Source organism: Oreochromis niloticus, linkage group LG14, assembly GCF_001858045.2.
Source record: "Oreochromis niloticus isolate F11D_XX linkage group LG14, O_niloticus_UMD_NMBU, whole genome shotgun sequence".
Lineage (NCBI taxonomy): Eukaryota > Metazoa > Chordata > Actinopteri > Cichliformes > Cichlidae > Oreochromis > Oreochromis niloticus.
The window spans coordinates 22,439,881-22,465,308 of NC_031979.2; the positions used below are offsets into that span (position 1 = coordinate 22,439,881).

Genomic DNA, 25,428 nt, shown 5'->3' on the forward strand with positions numbered 1-25,428 from the left:
GTCAAAGGTAAAACAACATAACATCACTGTAAATATAGTAAAACACAATTTACTTGTTTTTTAAATATATTTTTTTGTACATATGCATATTTAGATCGTAAAAATACATCCAGAAACAGCTAGTTCTCTCCCATCATGCCTTGGGACATGTGCTGCTATTTAGATGTTCTTGTTTTATTGTTTATGGTTAGTTACTTTTAACTGTTATCTTGAATGTTGTGTTTGCGCTGTGGTGCAGAGTCACTGACAGTTGTTGTTAGTCACTCATGTACCTTGAGTGACTTCTGTTCTGCTGTTGTTGAACCTTGAGGCACATGGAAGCACCAGAAAGTGTTTAAATAAAAAGCTCCCCCTAACAGCTTGGGGTTGAATAACAAGCTCAATCTCTCTCTTTGAGCTTCTTAGTTAAGATTCCGTTGCATGCCATAATGTGCTAATTATATTTTTTTAAAAATAAATATAGAGGTAGGAATTGCAATTAATATAAATCTCAAAGTATTCACAACATTCCTGAACAGAAATAGGCCTCTGCACCTGGGGTGAGGGTGTGGCCATGAAAACAATGTGATATGCCATTGGATGTTGGGACACATAATAACATGACGCTAAGCATCGGCCAATGAATGTGAACTAACAACAACAAGGTCGCGGGTATGGCTGCGACCGTAGGAAAGAATTGTGCATTTTACAGTTTTGTTCTGTTCTTCTAGAATATCATTAAAGTTACGTAAATAGACTTTGACTTCACATTTCAAATGTAAATTAACGTCAAATCACTGTAATGTAATGAAACATAATTGTCATGATCATTAAATGTATCTGTCTGTACATATGCATATTTAGATTGTTAAAGTACATTCACAAATGTATCATGATTCCACAAATATCTGTCCGCTATTTGAAAGATTGAACTGTTGAATTCAAATGTAATGCTACGGTAAAGTATATAACATGATCCCTATAAGCTTGTGTTACATCACATAAGTATTATTATCATTGCTAGTTAGGGCGATCGTGGCTCAAGAGTTGGCCGTTCGCCTTGTGATCAGAAGGTTGCCGGTTCAAGCCCTGGCTCGAACACTCTCGGTCGTTGTGTCCGTGGTCAAGACACTTCACCTACTGGCGATGGCCGGAGGGGCCGATGGTGCGATACGGCAGCCTCGCCTCTGTCAGTCTGTCCCAGAGCATGCAATCCATTATTAGTCAAACCAACTGTTAACTGTATATTTCTGGACATTTACGTATTATGATTCATATTGCCACATTCATTGACCTTGTTTATCGGTAATTTCATTGTTTGATCACATTACAATGTTCCTAATTTGATGTCTAAAAGCACTTGGAAAAGGCAGAATCCCATGTAACATTAGCGCAACAAACTCTATTTTCACTACTGAAAATGACCGTATTTTTATGGGACAGTTATTTTCTGTTATTTTACGGTCGTATTTTGGCGCCCCAGCTGCCGGAATATTACTGTTTTTTGGGGATGTTTTCTTTTTCTATTTATAGATGATTTCACTGTTTAATGACATTAACTTGTTCCTAATTTAATGTTTAGCGGCACTTGAAAAAGGCGAGATCCCATGTCAAATTAGCGCAACTACTTGTATTTTCATTACTGGAAATAACCGTATTTTTATGGGACAGTTATTTTCTGTTATTTTACGGTCGTATTTTGGCGCCCCAGCTGCCGGAATATCACCGTTTTTTCAAGACGCTTTTTCTAACAGTGTAGCTATTATCTACAACAAAGCTGCAAATGCAACACCTTAAATGAGAGATTTAGGAACAAAGTTTTGATGAAACCCATGTCCTCCCCATGAAGTAGAAAATTCAATAAAGCTTTGACTTGTCAGTATTATAATGACTGTAACTTAAACAATCCATTGAGTCCACTCAAGTAGCTGAAACGAGGGGAATACAGCATGTTCTGTCAGACAGCTGTTGCCTGGGGACAAGAGGCCAGGTCAATTTAAAAGGTCACTTTGAAATCTATATTTCAGGGGATTTTTGGCACAAGAGTCACTACTTTCTGTGTATTTCTGTATTCATTTCATCTCCAGCTGGAACTATCTTTTGATCCATGAATAAATCGCAAGACCAACCTAAAGACCATCAATTCAATAAGATAAAACACAACATGCTGTTATATTTATTTATTCAAAGCTTTATCCTTAAAAAGACAGTACTTCCTACAATTTCACTAAAACATGCAAAATATAAAATTGCGTGCCTTCAACATTTCCAGGGTTTCTCTGGGTTAAAGGTGTGTCTTATATATTGTGAAGAAACATACAGTGAAATAAATGCCAAACATATTCCGAATAAAAAAATGTAGCTTAAACCAAGGAGAACAAAAATGAGTAGTTACAAGTAAACAAACCCAAGACATTTAAATGTGACCTCTGGGTGGTCTTTTGGGTCCTTAAAGCATATTTCACGATAAATGCCAAGTTGAGTACATCTAGTAGCTTAATGAATAAAAATAAGAGAATGCCATTAATAGAACATGTATAAATTCAACTATATGGGTTAATGATGTGCAAACAGTCGCCATTTATAATTTAGTTTAGTGCAAGAATCAGAATAGCATAAAAATAATAATCCCCAATATTTAAAGACCATATTAGCTAATAGCAGCGTAGCTTGAGCACAGAGCTGTATGCTATTCTTGTGTGCTACCTGCTATAATGACTGCTAAGGTATCAGTTACTGCTGATCCCAGACTCGCACAAGCTTTGATATACTGTTTGCTTCTTTAGCTTTTTCTTTTTGTTTCAGACTGGCAGTTGGTGATCATATTCTATTATTGCATATATTACAGATTTAGATTTGAACAACACTGTGTACCAATTGGCTGTGTTACACTCAGTTATTACTTTAAGTTGTGTGACTGACTACAATATGAAGTTCAGTAAATATTACACTTTGAAGTACATTGTTCTTACTCATTTCAAACATCTTTACATAAAGTCTCACAGTGATGAGACTTTTGGGGGCATCTTAAACCAAAGAGGAACATGGTTTGGCTGAATACAAGCAGAGTAATGTAACAAGTGAAACAATATTTGAAAAACAATGTATAATATATTGATAACAATGTATAAGTAATATCACTAGTAACTGATACTGCTGTTTTGGAAACACAATGCGATTTTCTTAATGAAATAAGTAAGCAGTGTGGGTGTGATATAAAAAGTAATGCATTGTATACTCGCATCACATTTGTCTGTATTGCAGTAATATTGTGCATCATTGTCTCTAAATAAGGTAAATGGTTGCCTGCTACTAGCAAACCAGCTGTGTTTTTGTTTTTACTCAAGTTACATAATCTGTATAATAGAAAATTTTAAAATAAACAAACAAAAAAACTCCAACTGTTATTTGTGCAACAATAACTGATCTCATCTTGTAGAAAAAAAAAGTGACTGGCCTAAAATTTTTGGCAGTGCAACACTGCTGCAAATGCAAACTCAAACCTATTCAAAAATCTGAAAAAGTAACATAAAGATCAGTAAAGCTCATGAAGATCTGTGGGATCCAGAGCAATGTTCAAGGTGAGTGCATGCTAATCGAAGCAAACAGGTCAAATTTTGAGTCTGAATGAGTAAGAAAAGCAATGATGAACTGAAAAGATCTCTTTGGGTTGGTTTTCACCAACTTTGCCACTGGTATCGCTGGTAAAACGTCAGGTTGAAATTTTTTTATGAGGATGAGTACCTTTAAGGTTGATTGTTTTAGAGGTAACAGACCGTTATGTGACAACGCATCTCTGTAGTAGCTGTTATGAAAAAATGTAAATCGGTGTGTGAGTAAGAAGTAATATGTATCCATCAGCGACTGGTGATCTAAGGTGAACACTTGGAAAAAATGAAGTGGAGTGACTGAAGAACAGTGTCATGGTTGGAATCGGTGAAAACATTAACTTTGTTAAAGAAGTAGGTCTTCCCAGGAATCAGTTTGGGTGAGCTGCAGCGATCATCTGTTTTCAAGATATAAGGGAAAGGCAACGCTTTCACTTTGGCCTTCTTCCCACGGATCTTCAGCACGCTCTTGAACACAATGCTATGCAGAGAGACACTTTCCACCGTCCCGATGCGCACTAAACAGAGACGCACACAAATACATTTCATTACAAACCCCCATAAATTCCTAAACACCATTTGTTCCAATGTTTTTTTTAAAAATTACATATAGACTGATATCCTACTTTTTTTGCAAAGATCAGTTTTGTTCATATTATTCACTGATTGAAGTCTGGATTCTGTAAAAAAAAAACCATTATAGACACAGAACAGGTGAAATACATGATCTAAGCTGTGCTATTAAGTTCAAATGACACAAAATGAAGTTCTACTTTGTGAAAGGACTTTTAAGTAGAAACGACAGACCATTACTCATCTTCCTCTGATCTTGTCCTGGTTCATGGATTGATCTCAGCCGCTCGGCACAGCATGACCACAGGGTGGTGTTGAAGTAGAGGTGACCACAGCATCTGAATCCTGTCCTAGCAGAGTATAGCACTTCTCTGTCCTCACTTGAGCAGCAAATGTCCTGGTTTTAAAAAGACAGTGTTTTTTATATTTAATAAAAACATGATTGTTTGGAGTTTTTGAGGACTGTGTTAGTTAATGTCAAGTTCACCCAGTAATGTTGCTACATCAGCTAAAATCAGCTTTGTATGTCTGTGTAGATTCACAGTAATCCAGTCCATGTTAGTCGTAAGTGACTTCAATAACAGCAAATGTGTGCAAATCTAGCAGTGTGTCATAATGGTAACTAGAGCCAAAGTGTGAATCTCTTATGAGACACTGCCCCACCGTGCAATCATGTGAGTTCTTAAGATCACATGGTTCAAGGTGTGCTTCAAGTGTGGTTTGAAACACCAGGAAAGGGATTTCAAGACTGTCTGATGGTTGGTGTCATAGACCACCACCTCTATTCAGTGATCGTCATTTACATTGGACTGCTTTGCTCCTCTCTTAAACCAATTGTTTTCCTCGTGGGATCTTCAATTGAGTGTCTGTTCTCCTTTAGTTATAAATGTACAACTGAGTCTTATCCTGATGACTTGGCTCTCCTGTGTGTGGGGGGGGTGATTGTTAGGTTTCTCCTATGTAACAATCTCAGCACTGTAATGCACAGCACACAGTACATTTTTTAGCTTGTGTTTTGGATGTTTTATCCCTAAACTGTGGAGGAAATTCTTCTGAGGGAAGGAAGTCTGGTTGGCATAAAGACTATCACTGGTTTAAAGCCAACCAACAGCAGTGGAGTTGAAAGCAGTTTGGAGTGGGCCAATGAGCAAAGTCAATTTTTTTTAACCAGTGTGACTCTATAACCCCTTTTCCATTAGTACCTACTCGGATCAACTCAACTTGACTCGGATTGACTGGTTTTCCATTACAACCCACTAGTACCTTATTTGTGTGCTTGTTGTCATAGCAACGTGTCTGTGCATTGCACAACGCAATTGATATGCGACACGAATGCTCCAACAAAGGTGGACTTCGAAGCAGACTATGGATTTTCGCGAATGAGATACTCTCATGACTCATCAAGTGATGCTACTGACCACCCAATTCGTGGCAACCAGTCTGATGATGTCACTGTTGGAGTCAAATTGTTAAATGTTGTCACTGTGTTTCTTAAATTTGTAAAGTCTTAGTTCAAACAGCATGATCAAAGACATTCCTTTGTCTCTGGTGCTGGGGGAGGCTGAAGTGTTTTTATTAGCCACATCCTATCTGAAAGATCTGTTTCTTGTGTGGTAAGCTTCCTGCTTTTATGACCCTTTTGGTCATAAAAGGCCCCTTTCTCTCTAGTCCGCTCTCTCTCTCTCTCACTCTCTCTCTCTCGCCAGGGCTGAACTCATTATGGGTTCACGCCCTTGGCCCACGCCCTCGGAGGAAGAAACACCTGGGCCTCATCAGTGTGGATGGTATTTAAGCCAGGAAGTGAAAGTCAAAGTCAAACATATGTCTGTGAAGGTTCTCAGTCATCCAGGTCATCGTAGTCAAAGGAGTTTGCAAAGAAAAGCGTCTGGACTTCTTTGAGTTGCTTGAAGACGTTTCACCTCTCATCCGAGAAGCTTCTTCAGTTCTAAGGTCAAATGGCCGAGAGTCCCAGATTTAAACCCAGTGGGAGTATCCCCCCAAGGAGGGACAAAGGACCCCCTGGTGATCCTCTAATCACATGCGCCAAGGTGTGAAAGTGGGTGTGGGACCTAATCAGCCAGGGTTTCGGGTGAGCTCATTGTGAAACCTGGCCCCACCCTATCATGTGATTTCCTGAGGTCAGATGGCCCAGGATGTGAGTGGGCGTTAAGGCGTCTGGGAAGGGAACTCAAAACTGGATTATAGATGGCAGACAGTTGGTGTCGTAAACCACCGCCTCTGTTCAAAGATGGTCGCTCACAGTGGACATAGATGGCCTCTTTCACTCCTCTTTCAAACCATCTGTCCTCTCTGTCCAATATGTGAACATTGGCATCCTCGAGAGAGTGACCTTTATCCTTAAGATGCAGGTGGACTGCTGAGTCTTGTCCTGTGGAGGTGGCTCTTCTATGTTGTGCCATGCGCTTGTGAAGTGGCTGTTTGGTCTCTCCAATGTAGAGGTCCGGGCATTCCTCACTGCACTGTACAGCATACACCACGTTGTTCAGTCTGTGTTTTGGAGTTTTGTCTTTCGGGTGAACCAGTTTGTGTCTGAGTGTGTTGCTGGGTCTGAAGTACACTGGGATGTCGTGCTTGGAGAAAACTCTCCTGAGTTTCTCTGATACACCGGCTACATAGGGGATGACAACGTTGTTGCGTCTGTCTTTCTTATCCTCCCTCGCTGGTGTCTGATCTCATCTTTTTCTCCAAGCATGACATCCCAGTAGGATTCTGAGTGCTTTTCTGAGACACTGACCGGGACCTCCCTTGCTAGCAAGTAAAAAACCGGTTGAAGATGTTCTGTCTTGTTTCTTTCGTTAACGAGAATAAGTTTCTAAACTAGCAGGGCCTGTGGAAGCGCAGACCCAACAGTCACATTTTAGTACCTGTTTGGATTGCTTGGAATCCGGGCTGAGCAGCCACTAAAAAAGCACCTGGACCTAATGGAAAACCCTGGAAACTGTGACAAACCATGCCAAGTCAATCCAAGTAGGTACTAATGGTAAAGGGGCCTATGGGTCCAGCTCACTGACACCACTAAATTTCTTGTTTGAAAGCTTTGGTTTATTATGGTCCACATGTACTAGGGACATCTGCAGACAATGTACTGACTCCACATATACCCAAGTGGGAGACACCAAGCGGACTTCAAAGAAGTGTAAGAGGAATGACCACTCAGTTGTTATGTCTCCAGCTATCCATGTCGATTTTTGTAACATATTATAATCAAGGCTTAAACCTGCAACGGCAGCCACCCTTTCATCTCTCCCTCTACTTCCTCACAGCAGCCAAGCCTCCTGTGAAAGTATTTTGCACACTTCCTCCCCCAAAGTGTCCTTGGACCATTGCATATTGTGGGAGAGACTACATTCCACATGTCACAACATCAGAACAAGGCAGTTCATCAGAACAAGACTCAACTGTGCACGCGCCTTCAAGGATGTTAATGTTTACATTTTTAGCTAAGAAGATAGATGGTTTGAGGACTGCATAGGAGTACATCTGCACTGGTTGGAAGCCCCTCTCCATATTTTGCACACCTCTTCCCACAGAATGTGCTTGGACCATTGCATGTTGTAGGAGAGACTACGTACATGTAATCTCTCCTACAATAAAGTTGAATTCTATTCTATTCAATTCTATTTTATTTATTCTACTCTAAGATCTTATGACCTAATAAGGTGTAAGACATGATTACATAAACAAACAGTAGATCTTGAGATAGCATCAGTAATATTAACTCTACCTGTTGCTTTTGCAGAAGGGATCCGCAACACTGTGCATCCTGTCCATGCTCATCTAACAGTGTCAGATTGTACAGTGTTCCTGCACAGCACTTCATCTGTGGGTCTTTAATGTTGTAGGCTTTAATCCCACAGCAGTGAATATTTTTCGATTTGGAATGTCTGGGTGGAAAACAGAGGTAACCGTTATGAATCAATAAGGACACTGAGATAAAGATGTATGCCGAAAAGATTCTGAATGCGATGACTCTTGTCTTATGTATTAACTGGATCTCACTCTGGAAGATACCTTCTTAACTTCTTCAACACAGTGTTGCCAGGAAAAAAAGGATTTTCATCTATACTAAACTCAGATGAAAATACTGAAAATTAATCATGAATTATAATTTTATCTCCAACAATATCAATACCAAAAGTGCTGTCTGTGCCTCCTCCAGGGGACGTGCAACTTCAGACAGCACTGCTAAAGATAGGTATACATAGATGCTCCCCTCATTAGCAGCTGAACACATAAACTGTTGATGACGTTCACATCATGGAACATCAATTTATTTTGTGACATCAGTAATGTTTCTGTTTCAACAACAGTAACATGCTATGCAGTTATCATATTAATGTCAGCCATTTAACTCTTAGCAGTTACCCTGCAGCCACATTAGCTGCTTGCTTAGTTATAATTAAGGTAGTGGCTGCTGGCTATGGCTATGTGTAATGCTGACGCTGTTAGTAAGTAAAAGTAAAATGTACTTATTAAGCACTTTTACAGATGAAAATCAATTTACAATAAAACACAAAAAACACACATAACAATGTTACAATCTAAAGGATAATAGAATAAAACATAAAACCAGAAAATAACATAAAGGTGTTGTCACCCACACTTTGACAGCTACTCCAACTGGAAATAAGGTTGATTAGAGCAGCCAAGATTCAACCAGTTCATCTTGTAAAGAGCAAACTATGAAAAGAAAAAAACTGAAACCTGAATGCTATTTGCTGCTGAGTAGGGCGATAATTCAGATAATAATCTCTAAAAAGAAAGACAAAGAGCATAATTATAAAAAGACATGCACACACGAAGACAGCCTTTAACAATAAACTTTAACTAAAACAGGACCAAACCCAGTCAGAGACTACACAGACTGAGACAGAAATTCTCTGGCACAGTAGCTCAGTGCATTTTACAGATACCAGATTGAAAACAAAGGGAGGATAGGGTTTGTGCACAACTGGAGCCTTTGTGTATGGCAGACGCATGTGCATTCCATGAAAAAGAATTTTTCCATGCCGCTCCTTTCTGAGGTTTCCTCCACCCTCTCTGAGAAAACATCAAATTAACTGGTTCCGTTTAGCACAGCTGTCTTGAGAGACAAAATGCAAACCAGTGTTACATACTGACTGATTTTAAAAAAAAGAGAGAGAGAGTTTGTTTCACAAGATTTCATCAGCAATACAATACAACCCGAAACTGATTTCTTCTTTCAGCTGATCCCTTTAGAAGTTCCCAAACTGGATATTCCCTACCATCCTCTTTTTTTCACACCAAATCTTTGAATGTCCTCTTTAGTACATACATAAATCTTCATGTGAGAGTAATGTCTTTCTCCTGCCTGGCAGCTCCAGATTTAACATTCTTTCTCCAGTATATCCACAATCCCTGCTATGCAAATGCCTAAACAGCCTCACTTCTCTAACTTTGTCTCAAAAATTCTTGGCATGAGCTGTCCCTCAGGACACACACACACACACACACACACACACACACAATCACCTGTGTCCGTTGCAGCAGATCTCAGCATCAGGATGGTAAATTTCTGTCCCACAGCAGTGTTTTCCCGGGCTGCCGTGAAACTGAGAGCAGCATATAGTCCCTTTAGCCGGGTTGTAAGGAATACCAGTCTCTGAACATTCCTCTCCATCATCTCTGTTCTCGTACAAGATGTCATTACAACAGAGAACTCCACGCTGTGCCGAACCGTACGGTGTGTCCCCATAGCACTTGAAGAATCACAGATAATACAGTAATGTGTGCAGCAATGCAGAAACATCCTATATATCAGATAGAAAACACCCTCAGTTACCATGTAAAAGGAGCGGGGTGGAGCTCCGAGCTTTCTCATCAAAGTGGTACAAAAACAGCTCTTTTTTTTGCACTGGGATCACTGGGCTCGACTGCCGTTATCTCTACATTCTATTGTTCTTTGCAGCAATTGAATCCTGCTCAAATTTACCTTTAATTCTGAACCTGTGCTGTCCAGAATTCTTTCTAATCAATTATCTCATTAAAAATCTTGCCAGAATGGACTTATTATATTCTTCCTTTTTCTGTAAGCAAAAGAAAAAGAACTGAAAGCTGAAAACAGTGTTTATAGCTTCTAGCCTTCACTGGAAACAGTTAGAGTTTCCCAGAGATTAATCATTTTGACTTGCATTAATAGAAAAAGGTCAGCCAGCTGGGCAGGCCTGGGAAAAGAAGCAAACAATGTATTGAGTACATTACTTGATTAATCCAAGGCTTCTGCACAGATGCACAGCCATCACAGCAGACTTGGTTATCCACCTTGGACTTGCTTTGACCTAAGGAGGGGTGTGAGGGTGGAAAGGGTAGATAGGAACATTTGGGGATGAATTATCTATGAAAAAGATGATTCAGAGCATCTGTGGTCTTTTGGCCTATTTGTTTTTGCCAAAATACCACAATACACACACATCCACCTTTACGCTTCTTGTGCACTGCATGTAGGAATTCAGTATAAATTAATCTGAAACCAAACCCAGCAAGAAAACACTGTGGCTTCCCATCCCTAGTTTACACTATACACCCTTTGGATGGGTCCCAGAAATTTTGACTGGGCCTTGTAAGTTAATGTTGTAATACTACTGCTTCTATTTAAGTGGCTACATGCACATTTATAAATTAAGAAAACAGTATATGGCATATTATTGTTTTTGCTGTGGTTTGTGAGGCCCAGTAAAGCCTAAGACTATAAAACAATCAAATAAAACTGTCACGGCCTGGAGGTTCAACTGGTCGCTGATCAGCTGTCTCTGCCCCCTTTCTCTCTAGTCCGCTCTCTCTCTCTCAAGTGTCTAAGCACATATTTTCCCATGCAGTGTGTGTTTGGAATCTAACAAGCGTTTTTTTGTGTACAGACTCCCTGGACTGTTTCCCTGGTGTGCGAGTGGATTCGTGTTTGGATTGTGTGGAGAGAGACGAGCGTGTTCCCCTGGATTTTCCCCGGAGCCCTGCCCCCCTCACCTTTTGTACATAGCACTGCCCCGCACCCTTGTAAATAGCACTGCCCCGCATCTGTGTATATACACTCATTGGACATTGTTCTTTAATAAATTCTCTTGTGTGCATCATCCCCGGAGTCCAGCGTGTGAGTCCACCTTGTACTCCGTGACAAAATCACATAAATGCAGTTATTTGGATGATTACTGTCATATAGATGACAAGGAAAGAGAAAGACTCTTGGATGAGCTATATTGACTCTCATAAACAGAAAAAGAAAGCGGTGCACTGCACAGTAAATTCATTAACTTATCTCAATAAAAAAAACACCTGTGCTATCAAGAAGAAAACAAATCAAGCTGAATTTTTCAACTCTAACTCCCATCTTGACTATTGATCTATAAGATTTTCTGAGATAATGTATTTGGACCATTAAGTGACTTCAGACTTATTCACCCTGGTGGTAGGAATGTATTAAAAAAACAGTTTTTTAAATACATTTTGGATATAAACATTTTTGTTTATATCCAAAACAAAAATGTCATCTGAATGTTTCAGATCTTCCATTTTTACTAGTGCTGTCAGCGCTAATCTCGTTAAAATGACATTAACGCCATAACTACATTAACACAACAAATCTCCATTAGTGAGTTAGCGTGGATCCCCCTGTGCGTGGGGCTGCATGGTGACAACGTGTTAGCACGGTTAGCTCGTTAACACATTAACGCTGTGCAGCCCCATGTTAATGAGATAAACACTGACAGAACTAATTTTTACATTTTTTAAATGCAAGACCCATTTAGCTTTAGGTATAAAACACATTTCAAATATTTAACAGTGTAAAATGCCTTCTCATCTGGTTTGTAACATTTTTTTTTCTCCTGGATGGAACTTTTGTTTTAAATGAAGTGAGAAATCTCTTTCATTAACATGACACCCACTCCATCCTGCCTACTCTCCTATTTTTCAGGACATCCTCCAAGTCTCCAGGCTGTTTCCTCACTCTCTCACTACAGAGCACAATGCTGTCTGCAAACATAGTTCACAGCACTGCCTGAACTCAGGCTGACTTGTTGCCCTGTCCATAACCATGGCCAGCAAGAATTAGCTCAGAGCCGATCCATGATTTGCAAATCTACAGATGCACAGTGAAGCTTCCTCTGACTTTCTCTGTACTTCTCCATCAACAGTCTCAAAGCAAACACTGAATCTGTAATGCTTTTTTTGGCACGAAGCAATAACTGCAGCTCACTGATCATCATCTCTCCTCTTAGCCTCTTTCCCACAGCTTGATGCTATAGCTCATCAACTTTATCCTTCTGTAGTTACTATTTAATGGTTATGGTTTGCCTTTGTTCTTGAAAATTAGTGCCTATCCACTTCTTATCCTTTCCTCAGGCCTCCAATCACTCTCTAGGATCATACTGTCAGTCTGTTTAAAAAAACACTGCCCTCTACCCTAGACACCTCTAAACATCTAAAGGAGTTATGGCTCTGGGACGGTGACCCAGTGTTCTATGTTTTGTATTATTCTTGTTAATCTTTGATTTCCTCATGATTTATCATTGCTAGTCTCTCGGTTTCTGTGTTTCTAGCTCCCTAAGTCTCCCTGTCTCACCACGTCTAATTAGGTTCAGCTGTGTCTCCCTCCTGTTGTGCATTTCCCTCATTACCTTGTGTGTATATTTAGTGTGTGCTTCCTTCTGTTCCTTTTCAGACTATCTGCTTGTCATCCTTTGTGTTACTTCTGCTCCCCTTCTTCATCCTCTTCATAGCTATCTTCACTTCCTCCTTACCAGTCTGCATTTCCTGGTTCACCAACTGTCCTCTATTCATCTTTATCTCTCATTTTCTACTTTCATCCTTAATACACTACTACTATTTAATCATTAGTAATTATTAAACTCTGGCTTTCTCTCCCATATTGTGTCTTTTGTCTGTTCTCTCTTCTCTATCCCCTCACCCCAAACCAGTTGTGGCAGATGGGTGCCTCTCATGAGTCTGGCTCTGCTAGAGAGCTCTTCCCCATAAAAGTACCACTGTTGCCAAGTGCTTGCTTATAGGATGATGTGTAATTGTTGGGGTTTCTTTCTAATATTGTAGGTTCTTTACCTTGCAATATACCAACCTGATAACCCCAACTGATTGGACAGGCATACCATGAGTGGACACGGTGGACCCAATGTCACATTTTGCCATGATAGTGGGTTAAATATAACATGCCTTGAAACAAAGGCTGGTATGAATTGACGCTATATAGAAAACTGAATTGAATTGATGACCAAAACATTTTTCTGGTCATTGTAGACTGGTGGCAGCGACCACATCAAGAACCTGGAAGGACTCGTCCTTGATCAGCTCCATATCTGAATCTCTCTCAGTTCGCTTACCAGCCCCGTCTTGGAGCTGAAGACGCCATCATCTGCCTGCTCAACTGTGTCTATGCCCACTTGAATCAGCCAGCAAGTACTGTGAAGGTCATGTTTTTTTTACTTCTCCAGTGCATTCAGTACCATCAGGTTGACCATCCTGTGTGAGAAGCTGACAGCAATGCAGGTAGATGCCTCTCTTGTGTTCTGGATTCCTGATTACCTAACTGAAGGTTCATGGCATGTGTGTCTTCAAAACTGTGTCTGACGAGATGATCACCAACACTGGGGCAGCACAAGGGACCGTCCACTCCCCTTTCCTATTCACCCTCTACACCAGGGGTGGGCAATTCCAGGCCCCAAGGGCCGGTGTCCCTGCAGGTTTTAGATCTCACCTTGGGTCAACACACCTGAATCACATGATTAGTTCGTTACCAGGCCTCTGGAGAACATCAGGACATGTTGAGGAGATAATTTAGCCATTTAAATCAGCTGTGTTGGTTCAAGGACACATGTAAAACCTGCAGGGACACCGGCCCTCGGTGCCCACCCCTGCTCTACACCACTGACAGGAGACACTGCACAAAGCCCTGCCATCTTCAGAAGTTTTCTGACGAGTCTGCGGTGGTGAAGGTGATGCATCGACGTGGAGTACCAGGTACTCAACCACACGTGGACTCCTTTGTCATGTGGTGCAAGCAGAATTATCTGCAGCTCAACATGACAAAAACCAATGAATTGATTGTGGACTTTAGGAGGATCATGAAACCTGTGACCCCTGTTTCAATCCAGGGACTCCATGTGGACATAGTATGTATAAATACCTTAGAGTACACATTGACAATAAACTGGACTGTGCTAAACACCACTGCACTCTTCAGGACAGGAGACAGAGGTGGCTGAAGTCTTTTAATATCTGCTGAACAATGCTCAGGATTTTTTACTGTTCTGGTTACTAGTTAATGACTTGGATCAACTGTGACCACATCATTTCCTCAAGCCCTCATAAAGTATTGTGATTCTGATTATTGGATTTAGCAGTCCATGCTGCCATCCCAAAGTCACAACAACAGCTCCATATCATGGAGTAAATGTAGCATTTTTCCACCTACTAGAATTTTGCAAAAATACAAATTGCCAACGTAAATTCAGTTGAATATTTCTAAGAAGTGCATGAAATTGTATTAGACAAGTTCTGACCTTCAAACACAGCTGACTCCTCTGAACAGCAAGATGAATTCTTCAATTGTACTTCAGCACTTTCCTTTTTCCAACAACAGCACTCAGTCTTTGTGTTGAACTGGTCATGATAACAGCATTGGTGATCTGTAGAGTTCCTTTTAAGGATCTTCTTATCATTAATTGGACCACAACACAGCTCCTTTTCCACATCATATGTCCCTGTGGAAAAAGAACCAGATACTAGAAAATGAAATGCATATAGTGTACTTTATTCATAATTAAGTTAATGTTAAGCTTTTTTGAGGAAACAGGTTTTATATGTTCCTCATACAACAGATCATTTAAATACTGTTATTTATAATTAAATACTTGTATTTTGATTAGCTCTGCTTACCTTTATCACAACATCTGTGCTGTGGTGAAGATTTGGCAACAACAGTTGACTGACAACATAAATGCGTATGTATGTTGAAGGTCGTATTTCCACATAAAGGAGCTGTAGAGGCAAAGACAAGGTCAAAATACATGCATCATTCATAGTAACCAGCATAAAATTCCTTTACCATATAATGCTGCTAAAATTAGAAATATCCTCTCTTCATTGGCTCCGTGTTAAATTCAGAATCAAATTTAAAACCCTGCTCCTCACATACAACATCTTGAATTATCAGTACTCTTCTTATCGTAATGACCTTATAGTACCATGTCACCCCATTAGAGCACTTCACTCTCAAACTGCAGACTTGCTTGTGGTTCCTAGAGTATTTAAAAGAAGAATAGGAGGCAGAGCCTTCAGCTTTCAGGACCCTCATATGTGGGGGACAGATTTGGGAGACAGACACCCTCCCTGCTTTTAAAATTAGGTTTAAAACTTCTTTTTTTGATAAAGCATATAGTTAGGGCTGAATCAGCTGAACTTGTATCTTCCCTTGAGTAGTTCTTCTTCAGTCACATTTTCCACTAATGTATTTATACTCTACTCTGCTTTAGTTATTATTCATCTTTGGATCTTTTCCACACCATGTCTTTTGTCCTGTCTTCCTCTCCTCATCCCATATGGTCACACCAGATGGCCACCCTCCTCTGAACCTGGCTCTGCTGGAGGTTTCTTCCTGTTAAAGCAAAGTTTTTCCTTCCCATTGTTGCCAAAGTGCTTGCTCATAAGGGGTTATATGACTGTTGGGGTTTTCTCTGTTTTCTTTTATACTTTTTTAGGGTTTTCACCTTACAATATAAGCACCTTGAGGCAACTGTTGTTGTGATTTAGCGCTAAATAAATAAAACTGAATTGAAAATTAAGTCGAATGAGCCCGAATAGAATAAAACACAGCCCTCTATAAAAGTAGGCTTAAAACTTTTCTTTTAAATGAAGCATATAATTAGGGCTGGATCAGGTGACCTGAATTCTTTTGTTGCGCTGTTATCTGCCTCTTAAGTCTGATGTCATTAGCCATTTCCTGGTCCAAATTCCTTTTCAGTTCCCAAACTTAAACAAACTTCTTCTGCAGAATGTGCACATTTGATCTGTCTCCAAGAAACTGTACAACTTATTTGAGGGAATAAATACTATAATTCGCTCCCATGCTCCCTGTTTCTCATGAAAGAAATGTCAACGCTTTGGAGGGAGAGATGAGTAAGTACATGCATATTTGGCACTGAATGACAAAGAACAAAGGTTAAAACTGTTAAAATCTCAGCGAACTTTTACACTTTGTATTTTAGTCAACTGAATCAACTTCAGATATAGTATACTACAATCTCATGATGTTTAGTTGACTAAAAATAGGCTTCTAAATTCTTTTACTTTTAGTCTAACTTATAACTAAACGTAAATGACAAGACAACAGACTGACTAAAACAAAGTCAAGATTTGCTGTCAAATTTAACACTGGAGTTCCAGTGCTAATGACCTAGGCTTTTGGTTTAACATAACTACTGTATAATAACTTTTAGACAAAGAGACTGCATGAAGGAAAACAGAAAATAACACATTTGCTCAGGAAACAGTTTTGTTTATTTGTTCGTTTTTGAATTGCAAGTTAGGAAAATGCCCATGGTTGGGGCAGGTTTACTAATTTGTCTTTGCTTGCATACTTTCTAGTCAATCATTTTTCCCCCCAAGACTGCCCCCCTTAAGACTGATTTGTACAGTGACTCAAACTGCATCAACTTTCATTAGATTGGTCCCACACAGTGTTACATGCAGTTAAGTCCTGAACTGACCTGCAGATACACCAAAGTCCTTGAAACAACAGGATGAATCCTTTGATTGTATCTCCACGCTTTCCTCATTTGAACAGCAGCACTGAGTCTCTGTGTCATACTGGTTGTGACCACAGCACTGGTGGTGACTGGAATTCCTCATCAGAATCATCTTGCTCTCAGTCGGACCACAGCACAACTGCTTGTCCTTATCATAAGCCTCTGTGAAAAAGACCTTGGTGATTCATTATATTTCTACCTCCTACAAATGTTGTACTACTGAATTATTCTACTGAATAAACAATTGCACTACATTAAAAGAAACTTTTTCTGCTGTTTTCCAGAAAATTCAGTGATAAAATCACATTTGCTCATTATATTTAAACTTCTCCAACACAATTTGTATATTTTCATAAGTTTCTTTTAACTGGACAGTTAACTTTCCTTGGTATAGGGTTATAATATGATGTTTTTCATCAGTGTGTTCAGTTCTGCTTACCTTTACCACAGCATTCAGCCATTGGTCCAGGTTTTGCTACGATGGTTGATTGACAGCATATTTCATTGACTGGGTTGTACGCCTTCAGGTCACAGCACTTGGACACATTTTCACTTAGACCCTGTGTAACAGCTGAAAGTGTGTCATGGTAAGTGCATTAACTCAGTACTAGAAGGTTCACAAGTTCAACGAGTCCCAAAGCTTGATCTAAAAATAGCTAGGGGTTTATTCACTTTTACGTGAACCAACCACAAAAAACACAACCACAACTCTTGAAGGTTTAAAGAAATGTTTCTGATGAAGATTGTGGTGGTTTGACAAAGTCAGTAAATATCTGATCTTTCACAGTGTTTCATCATGCACTCGAGGCATTGTTAACTCTTGGGAGAAGTGAATGACTCAGAGAAAATTTCCTCACTGATGTTTTTCTAAAGCCTTTGATCTGCTTACTGCGCACAATGTCAGGGTGAGTGACGTACACAGAGCAGTAAAAAAGGACTGTTGCAGCAGCTTTGAATAAATGAAAACATCTAACTTAGTTTAAGTGCTAACAGATGAATCCATGGATGAATCATATTTGTTAGCACGGTCTTTTTAAAAGCTCTTTTTTAAAGTTTTGTTTGAATCTTTTGTGTTTGGCTGTTTCTAATCTCCGTAAGGCACTTTGTAACCCCAAGGAAATTTAAAGCATGGTCATTACACAGTGTTTATTTATGTTAGCAGGACAGTAGCTACAATGATTTTTAAGAGGCCAGTTGCCAGTTTATTCAGTTAAGGTTACACAGTATTAACTTTTATAGTCCATTACAGTTCAAATGTTCCACTAACTGCAGTTCCAACATTGGATTAATATCTTGTTCCATAACTGAAGCTGCTGCTTTAAACCTTTTTGTGCTCACCACACCATTAACTAATACTTACATTATTAAATTCTCATTTTCACCTTGTAAAGGTGCCCAATTTCTTGCAAGATCACAAAGTCAAAATTCCACTTTAAATTTTAATGATTCTTTTGTTAGTTGTTTTACAAGTTGATTACCTGTGGTGCTGTGTCCATGTCGTATTTTACAACAAGTGGCTGTTCCAGGATTGTAAGGCTCCTTTCCACAGCAAAATAGACTTACACCAGGGTGAAGCTTATTTTCACAGCAAACAGCCTCTCGGATGTCATACTGTATTCCATTGCAGTCTCTTCTGAAAAGCATAGAAGACAAAATCCAGGACATTATAACTGAGACTCATTTGTATTCATCTGACATAAAAGTACATAAATTCTGTATAAATATAAAAAAAGTTAGACCTATGCATTCCTCCATAATCCTCTGCAATACTGACCTCTGATGGACTAATGTGAAAACACTCAGAATGTTAAAATAAGTAGCCATAATCTGTGAATACATACTACAGCATACACACATCTGCACCCATGTTGCGCATGTGCTTACTTAAAAATATGACTTACTCGATCACATTTTAAAATCCCTTCTACTTAAAAAACAGAGTTTCTGAACTTGGCTGATGATGCATATTCAAACTGTAGAGAAGGTTTCTTTTAAATTCTCTGCTTAAAGTAGAAAGTTCCTCTGAAGCTTGTTTCAGTTTATATATCATAAATGTAGCAACTAAGTATTAAATTGATGTTAATTAGCTGTACCATGTTTTTATCAGACTATGTGGTCTCGTGGTCTGGTGATTGCTAAATAGACCAACCATAATGGCTTCTATGACATAAGTAAATATGACCTATATCAGGGATTGTGTCTTCTTGGTTGCTTCCCTGAAGCTTTGGAACATCCCTTTAATGAGATCTGCTCCTTCACTGGTGTTTTTAAGTCCTTGCCCAAGACTACGTCTTTGACCTGGCTTTAATCCAGTTTGAGAGATATGAGGCTTATTTAATATTTATCTAATATTTATCTAACAAAGCATTTACAGTTGGCATGGTTTCATGACTTTAAAAATCAAGAATTGGGTGCACAGGTTTATTTACAGTTTTCTCTAATCCATGCCAAATGTGGCACCGGGATTCCATTTTTTGGCTATGCGTTGTAATAACAGATGTTCATGGTTTCAGTATTACTTATCTTTAATACAAGTAGGTAAATGAGCAATTAACCAAACCGGGATCCAAAGTGTTTTTTCAAAATAAAATGTCTTAAAACAGAAGGAGAGTAAGAGAAAGAACGAGATTGGGTAAGCTGCATGGACTCATATCAGTAGACAGAGAGAGAAGAATACTGAACTATGAATGTATTAACTACCTCAGTTGAAATCAGCTGAGAAGCAGAAAAGCAGAAATGTTCACTTCTATCTCCAATCTTTTCTATTGTTTCTCTCCCAGAAACACATCTATTATTTACAGGTGACCTATTTGTTACAATTTTATTCTGTGTAAACATCTCATAAACAGAATAGCCATGCAGATTATGGAGAACCAAAACCATCAAAGTGAGTCGAACATCACGCCCATGCCGTGTGAGGAACTAAAACATTATTTAACACAATCCTGTCATTTTAGGGGCTCAAAAGTAATTGGGCAAATTAACTAACTGAAAATAAAATGTTAATTTCTAATACTTGGTTGAAAACCCTTTGCTTGCAGTGAAGTCATGGGAATCATGAGATGCTGGGTTTCCTCCTTTTTAATGCTCTGACAAGCCCTTACTGCAGCTGTTTTCAGTTGATGTTTGTTTTCCTTTCTGTCCAAAGTTTAGTCTTCAACAAGTGCAATGCATGCTCAGTTGTTAAAGACTGACTTGACCATTCAAGAATATTCCACTTATTTGCTTTAATAAACTCCTGGGTTGCTTTGACTGTATGCTTTGGGTCAGTTGCCAACCAATCAGTTTGACTGCATTTTGCTGGATTTGAGCAGACAGTATGTCTCTGAACACCCCAGAATTCATTCAGCTGTTTCTATCCTGCATCAATAAACACTAGTGTCCCAGTGCTACCGGCAGCCATGCATGCCAACTGCCGTGTTTTACAGATGATGTGGTATGCTTTGATCATGAGCTGTTCCATGCCTCCTACACACTTTTTTTCTAGCCACCTTTCTGCTAGAGGTTGAGCTTGGTTTCATCTTTCCAAATAATCTTTTTCTAGAACTGTGCTGGCTTTTTTAGATTTTTTTTTTTTTTTTTTTTGCAAAGTCCTACCCTTTCTATTCTTAAGGCTTATGTTCTTAAGGCTTATGAGTGGCTTGCACCTTGTAATGAACCCTCTGTATTTACTCTCATGCAGTCTTTTCTTTGTGACCTGGATAATGATATGCCTTCCTCCTGAAGAATGTTGTTCACTTGGTTGGCTGTTGTGAAGCGGTTTCTCATCACCACTGAAATGATTCTGTGATCATCCACCACTGTTGTCTTCTGTGGACATCCAGGTCTTTTTGCGTTGCTGAGTTCACCAGTGCTTTCTTTCTTTCTCAGGATGTACCAAACTGCAGATTTTGTCACACCTAATATTGTAGCAATTTCTCTGATGAGTTTTTTCTGTTTTCTGAACTTAAGGATGGCTTGTTTCACCTGCATGGAGAGCTCCTTTGACTGAATGTGGTTTGTTCACAGTAAAATCTTCCAAATGAAAGCACCCCACCTCAAATTAACTCCAGGCCATTTATCTGCTTAATTGGTGATGACATAACAAACGAATTGCCCTTACCTGCCTATGAAATAGCCTTAGAGTCAACTGTCCAATTACTTTTGGCCACATTAAGGAGAGGGTGGCACATGTTAAGGAGCTGAAACTTGTAAAACCCTTCATTCATGTTGAATGTGAATACCCTCATATGAAAGCTGAGAGTCTACACATTATGTCCATTATTTAACTATAATTGGACTATGTTTCAGTAAACAGGTTAAAAAAAAAAAAAACTTGTTTCAATGACCGAATATATATGGACCTAACTGTATCGTGGGAAATGTGCGCTGTAGCAGCAAACAGTTTGCAATCATGTGACATTGCGATATGATAGCTTCGTTGTATGTACGAGTCAGAAATACACATGGACAGATCACATTAACAAGTGGAAGAATTACTTTTTCAAATCTTGGGAGATAAATTCGGCACCACAGGTTTATTTGGAGCAGCGGTTTTCTCTTTGGAGCTCTACCATGGATGCCATTTTTTTGTCCAATTTCTTTCTTATTGTTGGATCATGAACGCCAAACTTAACTGAGTCAAGTGAGTACTGCTGGTCTTTAAATGTTGTCTTTTATTTGTTGTGACCACCAGATATGCTCTAGGAATCATTTTGGTAGGCCAGCCACTCCTGGGAAGGTACACCACTGTTTTGTCCTTTTGTGCATAATGGCTCTCACCATAGTTTGGCAGAGTCCCAAAACCTGAGAAATTGCTTTTTAACCCTCTCCAGACTGATAGATTACTCAGTTGCTTTATTTTGCCTCTGTTCTTGAGTTTCTTTAAGTTGTGGCACAAGGTGTGTTGTTTTCCAAGATCCTTTAGACTGCTTCACTTTGTCGGACAGGATCTATTTAAGTGATTTCTTGATTCAACAAGTCTGACATTAAACAGGTTGTGTGTGGCTAGTGAAACTGAATTGAGCATTCCAAAAAAGAAAAAAATATCTTACTGAGAACCAGCCTATACATTTATGTCCTATGTAATGGACATTCGTTTTTAGTCAATGTCTTTTGACTTATTTGAGCTACCCTACTAAGTCCTGTTGTACTAAATAGAGGACATCCTGGGCTTTCCATTGATATTGATATATGTGTCTGGGTGAGTTCTTTTAGCTCCAAAAAGGCAGGAAATCCAAAAACACTTTCAGTGGGATGTTCCTTTTTTCCTCAGGGCTCAGGCATTTTCCCCCCATTATAAAAGGAGAACACATCCGCACATACACACAGTGAGTGAAGATGGAGTGACTTACCGATTACAATCCTCTCTGGAGGTTGCATTAGCTCCCACTGTAGGCTCTGTCAGGAAGGACAAGATCCAAAGTGTGAGTCATTGGTAAATATAATTAGAGTACACTCTGTTCATATTTCAACAATCATCTAGATTGATAGTAAGTTTCTTAATCTCCATATGAATCAATCATTAAATAATTACATTGGTTACACATGATTATCACTGTGCTTTAATGAACAGCACAAGAGTGAGCTGGGGTTTCTTCAAATGCGAGTATCAGCCAAGCGCCTCCACCCACATGTCACCCTAACAAACGGATTGCCCTTTTTCTTTCCCAAAGCATCATCACTGTAAAATTCTACGTCACGGCAAAATGCACACCATAGACATAAGGAGGAGGGTTTCAGGCAAGAGAAGAAAAAAATACCAAAGGCACAGTTTCCACGAACTTGGAGTTGTTCTCCAATAAATTAGTAGATAAAAGTATCATGCGCGTGACAGTGCTTATTGCGTCATCACGCACATGAGACTTACAACCACTTATCTGCTCTTAAAATGGTAAATGGCTTGCATTTGTATAGCGCTTTACTTAGTCCCTAAGGACCCCAAAGCGCTTTACACTACATTCAGTCATTCACACACTGGTGATGGCAAGCTACATTGTAGCCACAGCTGCCCTGGGGCGCACTGACAGAGGCGAGGCTGCCGGACACTGGCGCCACCAGACCCTCTGACCACCACCAGTAGGCAAACATGGGGTTAGTATCTTGTCGAAGGATATTTGGCATGCAGCCATCGAACCACCGACCTTCTGATTAGTGGCTGACCTGCTCTGCCACCTGAGCTACAGCCACCCATTAAAAACAATGATGCCAAATTGACATGGCGCATTATGTATAAATATATGCAGTCTTAGAACCTATAACTCGTATACAGTATTTCTATAACTCCATCCGCCTTTTGCCTCTTAAATACAAACATATATACGCACAGATGTACAACAAAGCATAAATAAAAACAATTGTATCAACTGTGTGGAAATAGTGATCAAGCGGCCCTTCAATCAAATACACACACACACACACACACACACACACAAGAGAAACAAGAAAAAAGAAAGAAAGAATAACTCACCAGAATTAGTGGTCAAGCCAAAAATCAGCCAGGCTGAAATGGACATATAAGCATTATTAAAAGTATAGATATGTAGGTAAAGAATCAAATAGAATTTATCTCAAACAATCCTAAAGTCATTTTGTAAACGATTTCAACCTACCAAATCCTAGACCCCAAAGAGGAAACATCAGGAAGCCTTTTAGTAGAATCTGAGTGCCTGAATATGAGAATGAAATTCAAGAGGGAAAAAACAGATGAATCTAAGCTCTTTTAAAGCCACACCCCCACGTGATATAGTCTAAAAATATGGCATGTATAAAGACACAATCAGTGTGCTTGCCCAACACTTTTACACCCAACAAGCGCTTTGTCAGCAAAACGCGATTATAAGACTTTCAGCATGCATCTGTTACAGGATATAGTAATTAGGTGTACGATAGAAACGCCACCGAGACTTTAATATTTTTGCTCAGGTGAAACTTAAAACCAATTTAAAACTGGATCACCAGATTTCAAAACTGGTTTCAGCACTGACTTTTCCCTTACCTGAAATAGTTGACGATGTTTTTCAAGCGCAAGCTTGATTATCCTTTCTTATTGTTGGGTTCAGTTTTCATGGCGTTCACATATGATGATGAACAGTTGTAACTTTATATATTATTGCTCTATTCTTTTGATGTTGCCCTTAAGACACCCGTGGGAGTTAGCTTGTCATTTTTTGGAAAGTGTTTGTGAAGGACATCTCTTATAGTTAACATGCCATACGGATATGGTCCATATTTTGCCGACAAGAGATTGTTCCCACCTGCAGTCCTCAGACCGCTCTGCCTCTACATGTAGTCTGACCGATAAGAGGCTCTCTAATCTCCTACGAGAATATATTAAATAGCTTAAAAACAAACAGCATAAACACATCGTTAAAAGAAACAAAATCTCCATTCCACGTTGTCCAGTTTCAGTTAATATCTTTGTCGACAGATTTGTGCTTTTCTCGTTTTGCTCGTCCTCAGCGCACAATTGAAAAGTAGTTTGTTAAAAATGTTAGTGAAGCAAATTTTCTTGTACTTATCGGACTTTGAAGTGGTTTTCTGGTGAAGATATCGTTATCGTTAACACCATTTAGAAATCAAACTACAATATCTTATTTGGTGGGTGCTTAGTTAAAAAGCCTCAAAATCTCTATAGCAAATTGCAAACGAGTGGAAGTAGACATAAAAAGAGCAAGAAACGCAGTCTGTCTATCTATCTATCTATCTATCTATCTATCTATCTATCTATCTATCTATCTATCTAACCTGTGAAGACACAGTGAAGAGCGAGGCTTCAAAACGCCCAATATCATTATCAATAGCGTAAAATCAAATTTATAGAGTTACAACGATTTTTCATGATGATTATCCGAGCTGGATAAGCAGAAATGATGTCTACAGAGATAAACTGGGCATGGGGGGTACGGTGGCTATTTCCCGGTGGCTTGCGGGTCGTTTTGGCGTGTTATGATCAGTCACATTGACCAGCAAACACATTCAGAACCACGGAGAATTCAAGCTGCAGGTACGACTCTCACAGCCAGATTTACCAAGTGGTAGTAAATTAGATACATTTGCATGAGGCTGCAATCACAAAAATGCTAAATGGGAGGGTAAAGTTATTCAGCTGATCTAAAAACAATGCGCTACCTTATGTGTTACGGGGTATAACTTGTTTTAATGCTTCATGCTGTCTTTCATTGGTTTGGTTTTATAGTATGTTTTTTTTTTTTTTTTTCCCACACCTTAATCAAAGCAACTCTCCACAATTGCTCACACACTCACACATAAAAGATGGGAGGTGAGCGCAGTCAGAGGGAGAAGAGTCAGAGCATGTACAGAAGTGAAACAAGCATCAAGGCTGCATAGCTTCATCAGAGCAACAGGATGGAAAAGCCACACAGTTGCAAAGGACACTGGCCGTTGAACAGGCAGACATGAGCAAACATCAACCTACCAAAAAAAACCCCAAACCCCCCCCCCCCCCAAAACTCTGGTTTTACCCATGGATTTTCCTC

General features: G+C 39.4%; 1 protein-coding gene across 1 annotated transcript; it reads right to left on the reverse strand.

Moving 5' to 3' along the window:
- Positions 1-2,144: 2,144 nt before the first annotated feature.
- LOC102081702 (uncharacterized) lies at positions 2,145-23,603 on the reverse strand. The gene is made up of 14 exons (XM_005455754.1): positions 23,542-23,603; positions 23,400-23,432; positions 22,285-22,330; positions 18,430-18,584; positions 17,391-17,522; positions 16,913-17,113; positions 15,084-15,185; positions 14,708-14,908; positions 10,404-10,480; positions 9,675-9,901; positions 7,906-8,065; positions 4,395-4,557; positions 4,214-4,267; positions 2,145-4,105 (listed from the first exon to the last, which is right to left on the reverse strand). Exons 1-14 carry the CDS (start codon positions 23,567-23,569, stop codon positions 3,852-3,854), a joined length of 1,833 nt encoding a protein of 610 aa, XP_005455811.1. The 5' UTR covers positions 23,570-23,603; the 3' UTR covers positions 2,145-3,851.
- Positions 23,604-25,428: the final 1,825 nt, after the last annotated feature.

Coding starts and splice junctions, on each gene's coding strand:
- LOC102081702 (XM_005455754.1), bottom strand. CDS start 23,569: ATGTTTCCTCTTTGGGGTCTAGGATTTG. Junction 17,523..18,429: donor ACATGGACACAGCACCACAG/GTAATCAACTTG, acceptor ACACACTTTCAG/CTGTTACACAGGGTCTAAGT. Junction 4,106..4,213: donor AACTGATCTTTGCAAAAAAA/GTAGGATATCAG, acceptor GTCTCTGTTTAG/TGCGCATCGGGACGGTGGAA.